Here is a 9,899-nt window from a genome sequence, read left to right as displayed (position 1 = left end):
ATTTTTTAGTAGAGACAGGGTTTCACCGTGTTAGCCAGGATGGTCTCGATCTCCTGACCTTGTGATCCACCCGCCTCGGCCTCCCAAAGTGCTGGGAAAGAATTCATTTTATATAAAGGAAGAGATTATCTAGATTGAGAAAAAAATCCCATATGGAAACAATTTAAAAACTGAAACTAAAAAGTAAATGATGTATTGGGGAAAATATGATGAAATATGTGACAAAGTATAGTTTCATAATATATAAAAAGTTACTGCAGTCAATAAGTAAAAAGGTTAGTACCCTAACAGAAAATAGACATAGCATATAAACAAGAAACAAACAAAATAAGAAATGCAAATGACCAATAAACATACGTAAGTAAATATTGTTTCACTAGTACCCAAAGAGATACCAACTAGACAATAGGTTCAGTGTGGTAACATAATTACAACTTAGTTATTTGCAAATGTAATGACCAATAAACATACATAAATAAATATTGTTTCACTAGTACCCAAAGAGATACCAACTAGACAATAGTCAGGTCCAGGGTTGTAATATGATTCCAAGTTAGTTATTTGCCAATTTCTTAAGGAGAAAGTCCTAAATAAGCACACTTAACTACTTTGCAAAATAGTCTTCGTAGCATATATATCCTGTTTAATTATAACAAAATCAATTAGGTCAAATGCAGAGGGTTAAGTATATTAAAATTCATAAGAAAACTCCATTTTCTATAGTAAATATAATGACATAAAGTCATAGATTAGAGTAGTAGGAAGATAACCTTTGAATATCTTAAAAGCATTTTGTCCTTTTCAGTAGATGAAACAGAAACTTGATTTCAGCATGACAAGGTAGAAAATAAGCAGAGTGCATCTACCTGATGCTTGTTATTCTCTCATTGACTAATCCAAACTCTCAAAAACTCTTATGTCAACCATCTTCTTCCCTTTACAGTCCTCATTAGTACCAATGTAATTTACTATTTATGTTTTCTGTTTTTAATTTTAACCATAGCTGAAATGAAGTATTTGTGTCCACACATCTGACTGACATAAATACGGTGAACCTGATGATTAAATAAAATTTCCTACAAATTAAGAAAAACTTATCATTTGTGGAAAAACAAAGGTGACACGGAAACATAATACAGGAAGTTTTAAGCAATCCTAAGCAAAAAGAACAAAGCTGGAGGTATCACAGTATCTTCAAATTATACTATAAGGCTATCATAACAAAAACAGCATGGTACTGGTATAAAAATACACACATAGATCAGTGGAACAGAATAGAGAACCCAGAAATAAAGCCGCATACCAACAACCAACTGATCTTTGACGAAGTTGAAAATAATATATGCTAGGGAAAGGCTGCCCTCGTCAATAAATGGTGCAAGGAAAATTGTAGAACCATATATCGAAGAACAAAACTGGACCTTATATCTGACTATATACAAAAATCTACTCAAGATGGATTAAAAACTTAAATGTAAAACCTGAAACTATAAAAGCCCTAGAAGAAAACCTAGGAAAAACTTTTCTGGACATTGGCCTAGGCAAAGAATCTGTGACTAAGTCCTCAAAAGGAAATGCAACAAAAACAAAAATAGACAAATGTGACTTAAAGTAAAAAGCTTCTGCAGAGCAAGAAAAATAATCAACAGGGTAAAAAGGCTGCAGAATAGGAGAAAATACTTGCAAACTAAGCATCTGACAAAGGTCTAATACCCAGAATCTACAAGGAACTCAGTCAACTCAACAAGAAAAAAACAAACCCATAAAAAAGTGGGTAAAGGATACGAACATACATTTTTCAAAAGACATACAAGCAACCAACAAATATATGAAAAAATGTTCAGTGTCACTAATCACCAGAGAAATGCAAATTAAAACCACAGTGAGATACCATCTTACACCAGTCAGAATGGCTATTATTAATAAGTCAAAAAACAACAGATGTTGGCAAGAATGCAGAGAAAAGGGAATGCTTATACTCTGTTGGTGGGGATGTAAATTAGTACAACCGCTGTGGAAAACAATATGGCGATCTCTCAGAGAACTAAAAATAGAACTGCCCTTCAGTCCAGCAGTCCCACTACTTGAGGAAAAGAAATCATTTCATCAAAAGACACTTGCACTCAAATGTTTATCACACCGCTATTCACAACAGCAAAGTCATGAAATCAACCTAAGTGCCCATCAACAGAGGACTGGATAAAGAAAATGTGGTTTATTTATATACACACACCATAGAATACTACTTAGCTGTTAGAGAAATGAAACCATATCTTTTGCAGCAACATGGACAGAACTGGAGGCCATTATCCTAAGTGCAGTGACTCAGAAACAGAAAATCAAAAGCTGCATGTTCTCACTTGTAAGTGGGAGCTAAACCGTGGGTACACATGCACATTCAAAGTGGAATAATGGACATTAGAGATTCCAAAAGGTGGGAGGGTAAAAGGGTAGAAGCAGGTGAGGGATGAAATACTACCTATTGGGTTCAGTGTTCACTATTCAGGTAATAGATACACTAAAGGCCAGACTTTACAATAGATTGATGTAACACAACTACACTTGTACCCCTGAATCTATTTTAAAAATCAGGAAAAATAAAACAAAAATGAACTCCTGATTCATAAAAGAATAAAATGGGTGGCAAACAGAAAAATGCAGATTGAAATGACATACTATTTTAAGACTATCAAATTTGCAAAGTTTTTTAAAAAATTGACATAACTTTTCTGGTGGGCAATTTCTTTAAAAAATGCATTTCCTCCTACCCAACAATTACACTTCTAGGAATTTATCCTGGAGAAATAATCATTCCAGTGTTACAAAGCTGTATGTGTAGGGAGGTTCATGAGAGCATTATATTTATAAGAGAAACATGGAAAAAAATCTAAATGCAATTAATCCATTAGGGGATTTGTTAAATCATTGTAAATTGTTGGGGGGGAAAGCTTTAAAAGAGCTTTGGAAATGACCAAGTAAATAAGCTAAGAGACTTTAGTTTACTGACTTAACTTTTCTAACCATAATCCAGTACGCTTCCTAGAAGTCAATTCTTCAAACCTTCCTCCAGTGTAGAACCCATTTTTTGTTAATTTTTACTTTTTTGTATTTTAGGACAAGGTGGACATTCTTACCTGAAGGAATGGCTCTGGTGGGTAGGATTGCTGTCAAGTAAGTTTTTAATACTGAGAATACTGTTTATTTGTAAGACAGTAAATAGGTTATATGAAATTTTTCAAAATTGGTTAATCTTCCTGTCAAGAATGGAAAAAGGATGGAATTTTAGTCTAAAAATTTTTGTGTTGTTATAATATATTGTCCTAGATATACTATTATATATGAATAAATTAATTTTTACTCTTATTTCCCACCGCCTGTGCTCTCAGTACTGTCTTAGAATGCAAGGGAAAAAGTTGGCCTTTGAAATATTCGTATTTTAACCACAGACTTGTGCTGTTTTCTTCACCATAACAATAGAGAAAAGTACTTTTCTTTCATGTTTTCCCACCTCCTAATTTGAACCTGTGACTATTGTAGCTGCATATTTTCTCAGAGTACAGTTTCCTTGCCAGGACAACAACACAGATAAGTGAAAGGCTTCTGTGGCTGCTTGGTACTGAACAAATGGAGAAGAAATGAGGGGTGTCAGCACTCTCCTTCCTCCCAGACCTGCTGTGAGGATTAAACGAGACTTTGTAGGATCTGAAAGCACTTTCTAAATGCTAATGTGATATCCAAATAGAAGGCAGTGTTCATCTCCCTCAGCCACTTTTGCTGACTTCAGTCTCCCCACTAAGTGAAATTTCTTAAATCCTAAAACGGAAGCTCACCTCAAAAAGGACATCATAAATTCCCTCTGTAGCCAGGAGTCTTAAAGCTTCCCCTGAATTCCCCCAAACCAAGCAACACATTTCAGTATTTGCAAGATCCTGTTATGGGAAGGAACTGGGTACCTTTTCTTTAATAAATGGTGGAGTCTAAAAGTGTGATTAATGAAAATAATGTAAATATGTATAGCCCCTTTAGTTTTTGTTTATTGTAGTTTTGTTTTTTTGTGTGTTTTTTTTTTTTTTTTTTTGAGATAGAGTCTTGCTCTGTGGCCCAGGCTGGAGTGCAATGGCACGATCTTGGCTCACTGTAGCCTCCACCTCCCAGGTTCAAGCGATTCTTCTGCCTCAGCCTCCCGAGTACCTAGGATTACAGGTGCACATCACCACACCCAGCTAATTTTTGTATTTTTAGTAGAGACAAGGTCTCACCATGTTGGCCAGGCTGGTCTTGGAACTCCTAATCTCAGGTCACCCACCTCGGCCTTCCAAAGTGCTGTGATTACAGGCGTGAGCCACTGTGCCCGGTCACCCCTTCAGTTTTTAGGGTACTTTTACATCCACTTTCTTTATTTGAATAAAAATTGACCAGGGCTATCTGGGAAGATTCCAGATAGGTATTTGGATCATTCTCTTTTTCTCTTTTACTTGCATCTCCCCACACTACCCATACTTTATAATGAAATTATAGGGAGAATATTATGTGACTACATTTGCAATTTTGCTTTCACCATGTAAAAAAGTTTATGTCAGTATTAAAGAGAGAAAAGCATACCTTAGAGATTAAGTAAGTGACATACATACAGTACTTTAATCATGAAGTCAATGTTTTCCTGGAAAGCTATTTATAAAGATAAAAATATCAATAATATAAAATATCCAAGGAAACCTTAATATTCCAAGAAAACTGCCACGGTTCTTTTTTTTTTTCCTTTTTATTTATTTAGTTTTTTATTTTTTGAGACAGTGTCTCGCTCTTGTTGTCCAGGCTGGAGTGCAGTGGCTCACTGCAACCTCCACCTCCCAGATTCAAGTGATTCTCCTGCCTCTAGCCTCCAGAGTAGCTGGAATTAAAGGCGCTTGCCACCACAGCCGGCTAATTTTTGTATTTTTAGTCGAGATGGGGTTTTACCATATTGGCCAGGCTGATCTCGAACTCCTGACCTCAAGTGATCTGCTCCCGTCTAGCTCCCAAAGTGCTAGGATTACAGGTATGAGTCACCGGCCTTGCAGTGGTTCTTTCGATGAGAGCAATGTCTTAATTATTCTGTTCTGTAAGTTTAGATTTGTTTAATGATGTTTTCCTAATGGTGAGTACTCCTATAGATTTGGGGGAATGTAGCATAGCAGCCAGACAAACGGAAAAATAAAAAAATTATGCTGGTGTTCTTTCTCTCTCTACAATAAGCATTTGCTTGGTGTAGTTGCCAGCATGAAATACTACATTCTGTGGGCAAGTTTCCAGCTGTGTTCTGTGAGAATAACTTGGCCCCAATACAAGAGCCCAGCTCTTGAAGGGATTTCTCTCACTCTAGAAGTTATTTATAGCACACTATATCATGCAAGTCTAGAGTTCCTCAGATAAGAAAAAGATTACATTCAGGAGCATATCATGACTTTAAAACAGCTCCCTGGATCTTGTTAAGCTACTGAGATACTGTTACTTGCTTGTAGATCACTTACAATAGAAGCATATCTAACTTCATGGGCCTGTGGCAGGTATTGCTGGCTATTCCCTACCTACACACCAGATTTAACCATTCCAATTTTCCAAACTGGTTTTGGTGGTTGTGGGTAACCTACAAAACTGTAGGTATTCTTGAGCAAGTGAAAGAATTGTCTGCTTACTACAAAGCTACCTCTACTAGATTTCATCAGAGTCACCAAATGTGTCTTCAGTAGCTAAAAATTTCTATTGAAAGCCATTTAAAATGGGTACTCATCTGTCACCATTTTTTGCATCTTTTGAGTTTGTATCACCTGGTATTACAGTTTGTCTGCATCTCTTAATATTAATTATCTCCTACCCACTATAAAACATGTTACATCATTCTTTTTAGCTACATCTTCTCATGTCTTTGGGTAAAAAGTCCACTGCTTTGCATGACTTGTTTGTTTTTCTCTTCTGACAAGCAAGCCCATTTCTTATGTCAATATCTCTGCTTGCTTTCTAGTGGGAGCAGGAGAAGCTGCAAATTTTGCTGCTTATGCTTTTGCACCTGCCACCTTGGTCACCCCTCTGGGTGCTCTGAGTGTTCTCATAAGGTATGTGAGCAACAAGGAACTTGGCTTCTGTAGGCATTTTAAGACCAAGGTAAACCATAAGAAACATACGGCTATGGATATCTAAAAGCAAACACACAAATCTAGACCAACCTGGACTCTAAAAGTCTAGATGAACCCAAATTATTTCTGAGACTCCTGGGAAGCTTTGGACAAGTCACTCAGCCTCAGTTTACTCATTCATAAAGTGAGAATAATACTTTTTCTTGCCTGAAATCACAAAAGTAATTTGAGAAGACTATAACAGTAGAAATAGGAAATAGACTGTCACATTATTATTTTAAAAACCTAAGACACAGTGAGTTTGATTTCCTACTAACATAAATGTGTTTTACATTTGTAACAATGCAATGAAGCGTAGAAGATTTTTTAAATCTCTCATCAGAACAAATTGCCAGAGTCCTGTCAATTCTTTTTCTTATCATAGTGGTTAATGACCGTAGTTATCAGAGGACTTTTAAAAGCATGGTGTTTTGGTTAAATTTTAACTCTCGGCCGGGCGCAGTGGCTCAAGCCTGTAATCCCAGCACTTTGGGAGGCCGAGACGGGCGGATCACGAGGTCTGGAGATCGAGACCATCCTGGCTAACGCAGTGAAACCCCGTCTCTACTAAAAAAATACTAGCCGGGCGAGGTGACGGGCGCCTGTAGTCCCAGCTACTCAGGAGGCTGAGGCAGGAGAATGGCGTAAACCCGGGAGGCGGAGCTTGCAGTGAGCTGAGATCCGACCACTGCACTCCAGCCTGGGCGACAGAGCGAGACTCCGTCTCAAAAAAAAAAAAAAAAAAAAAAATTTTAACTCTCACTAAAATTCTTGCATTGTTTGCTGGATACTTCTGTTTGGAGACCCTGTATCTTTAGTACTGGAAACAGGAATAATTTTCCTATTTCATGGAATGTGGATCTAATTTTTCTGAGTTTATTATGATCCCAAATGAATGTGTTTAATAAGCATATACATTTTTATCTGTTCTTGTCTTTTTCTTTTCTATTCATTATCAACCTCTAGTATAAAACTTATTATTGAGCCTACTAAATACTTTTTAGCTTCTTTATAGGATTGTTGTGAGAATTAAGTGAGTTAATACACATAAAGCACTTCGAACACTTGTCTATCTAATGAATAGCTAGTAGTAGTAGTAATAGTAGTGTCTTCACTAAGGCTGCAGTCCTACAAGTGGCCACATGAGGGCAACTTTAGGAAAGTACCTGGTAATTGATCATAATCTTGAGGACAGATGGGCACTTAATTGCCTTCATGGGGATACAGGGCATTAGAGGAAGGAGGCTGGTTTGCAGAAACTACAGCAACTGAAGCATTAGGAGTACCGGATAGGTCTAAGTATCAGAGCAGTAGCAGGTGGTAAGGAAGTATTTTGATATTTTGAAAATCTATGTCAAGCTTCTCTAACCCATGGCCCATGGGCTGCACGTGGCCCAGGACAGCTTTGAACGTGGCCCAACATAAATTTGTAAACTGTCTTAAAACATTATGAGTTTTTTTGTGATTTTTTTTCTTTTGCTCATTAGCTGTCATTACTGTTAGTATGTATTACGTGTTGCCCAAGACAATTCTTCCAGTGTGGCCTAGGGAAGCCAAAAGATTGGATACTCCTGGTCCGTTTGATTGTAGTAGTATGAACTAGCTGATTATTAGCCCTGAGCAGAGTAATTTTTCTTTAGGAATGTATCCTTCTTTGAAACATCCATGGGCATACATGTTCTAAATGTATCATGCCAGTAAGATATAAAAGATTTTCTATTTTGCTTGGCTTTACAGGAAAAGATGGGTAAATTGAAAATGACTTGAGTAGAACCTCTTGTAAGATCACTGAAAGATTACAAGATATAGAATATTATAGCTTTTTAGATATAAAAACAATGAAGCATATTTGCCCATCAGTTCTGAGTTTCAAACCAATCTCGGGTTTTCAGTGTCATATAGCGTATTCCAGTCAGCTCATTGGGATACATGGTGGCATGTACCACAGTGCGACTTCTGAGCTGCCATGGGATCAAAAGGTAGTTGAACTATAGTGATTTTTAATTTTTTCTCTCCCAACAGTGCAATATTATCTTCCTACTTTTTAAACGAGCACTTGAACATTCATGGGAAAATAGGCTGCATGTTAAGTATATTGGGGTCAACTGTGATGGTTATCCATGCCCCACAAGAAGAGGAAGTCACATCTTTGCATGAAATGGAAATGAAATTGAGAGACCCAGGTCTGTGATTCACCCTAAAGAACCACTCAAATTCTACTCCACTTTTTCTCCTCACCAAATAGTATCTGTAATAATATTGTAATAAGCTTTCTACATTGTGGGCTGCCTTGTGAGTTGTGAGATACAGTGAGGTTTGATTATTATTTCTCCTGAAAAGATGGCAGAACTTATTTTTGTGTTCATGCTTCCCCTCTTACACAATGAAAGGGAGAGATGGGGATGGTAGAGGCAAGAGACATATTCAAAATCAAGTCTTTGCCACTTTCTTCCTCTGAAAATAAAAAATTTTACTCTGATAATATTTGCCCTAGCTCATAGTGGTATTGGTGACATTTAAATGATATGTTTGTGAAAATTCTTTGTAAAATATTGAGAACTATGCAATATAATGTTGTTTTTAATTTGATCTCACTTCTATTTCTAAAATACCTATGCTCTTAAACTCATGACTAACAAGATTTCAGAAAGGTATAATCCTGTGAGCATTTTCTAACGTCAAATTCTTTTCTCCTCCTAACAGGGTTTATTTCTTTTGCTGTGATCATAACTGTGATCTCCTTGGTGCTGATTTTGATTGTGGCTCCAAAGAAAGGACAGACCAATATATTGGTTTATATTTCAATCTGTTCCTTGATTGGAGCGTTTTCAGTTTCTTCTGTCAAAGGCCTGGGAATTGCCATTAAGGAGCTGATAGAATGGAAGCCAGTTTACAAACATCCCCTGGTCTTTGTTTTGCTGGCTGTACTTGTGCTTTCAGTAACTACACAGATTAACTATCTCAACAAGGCACTGGACACCTTTAATACCTCTCTTGTCACACCCATTTATTATGTATTCTTCACATCCATGGTAGTCACTTGCTCTGCCATCTTATTCCAAGAGTGGTATGGCATGACAGCTGGAGATATCATTGGGACCCTGAGTGGATTCTTCACTATTATCATTGGCATCTTCCTTCTACATGCTTTTAAAAATACTGACATTACCTGGAGTGAGCTTACATCCACTGCTAAGAAAGAAGCCATCTCTCTGAATGTCAATGAAAACAATTATGTTTTACTAGAGAACTTGGAGTGTTCAGCCCCGGGATACAATGATGACGTTACCTTGTTTAGTAGAACTGATGACTGAAGTCTCTAGAAACACTGAGTTTTAACCAATATGAGACACACGAAGAGGAAAATGAAGGCTTGCTTCCTGGAAGAACTGCTAGGAAAGTTAGCATTTTTACGGTTCTAACTAATTTAGATGTGAGGACAAGTAAAAATGCCATTTTTTTGGCAGTCGAATTTGAAAATCAAATTGATTATCCTCCAGAAGACTTCTGCTGCTTTTCGTTTCTACAAACTTTGAAATACTCTCTAAGGATCAAAGAAGTCAAAGTGCTATATGTGTCTCAGAATAATCTCCTTCTTCTGGTCACAATATCTTTGTCTCTGCCAGGTGGCTCTTCATTTCTTTGGTGGCTATTTTTAGACTCACAGTCACTCACCAATATAAAGTTAGCAGTGTTCTGACAGACACAGTATCAGTCATATTCTCCGTTGAGTCATAATTTCAAATT

General features: G+C 36.9%; 1 protein-coding gene across 2 annotated transcripts in view; it reads left to right on the top strand.

Annotated features, from left to right (window-relative positions):
- The window catches only part of NIPAL1 (NIPA-like domain containing 1), a 20,390-nt gene extending 10,904 nt beyond the window's left edge, over positions 1-9,486 (top strand). For both annotated transcript variants that reach the window (XM_011927318.1, XM_011927317.1), the window contains exons 3-6: positions 3,115-3,171; positions 6,002-6,092; positions 8,175-8,335; positions 8,856-9,486. In XM_011927318.1, coding sequence (XP_011782708.1) covers positions 3,115-3,171; positions 6,002-6,092; positions 8,175-8,335; positions 8,856-9,466 — 920 coding nt within the window. In that variant the 3' untranslated portion in view covers positions 9,467-9,486. The remainder of the gene's footprint in view (positions 1-3,114; positions 3,172-6,001; positions 6,093-8,174; positions 8,336-8,855) is intronic.
- Positions 9,487-9,899: the final 413 nt, after the last annotated feature.

Source organism: Colobus angolensis, unplaced genomic scaffold (genome assembly GCF_000951035.1).
Source record: "Colobus angolensis palliatus isolate OR3802 unplaced genomic scaffold, Cang.pa_1.0 Scaffold71, whole genome shotgun sequence".
Classification (NCBI taxonomy): Eukaryota; Metazoa; Chordata; class Mammalia; order Primates; family Cercopithecidae; genus Colobus; species Colobus angolensis.
The sequence above is the reverse complement of the archived record's forward strand: the minus strand, read 5'-3'. Positions and strand labels throughout refer to the sequence as shown.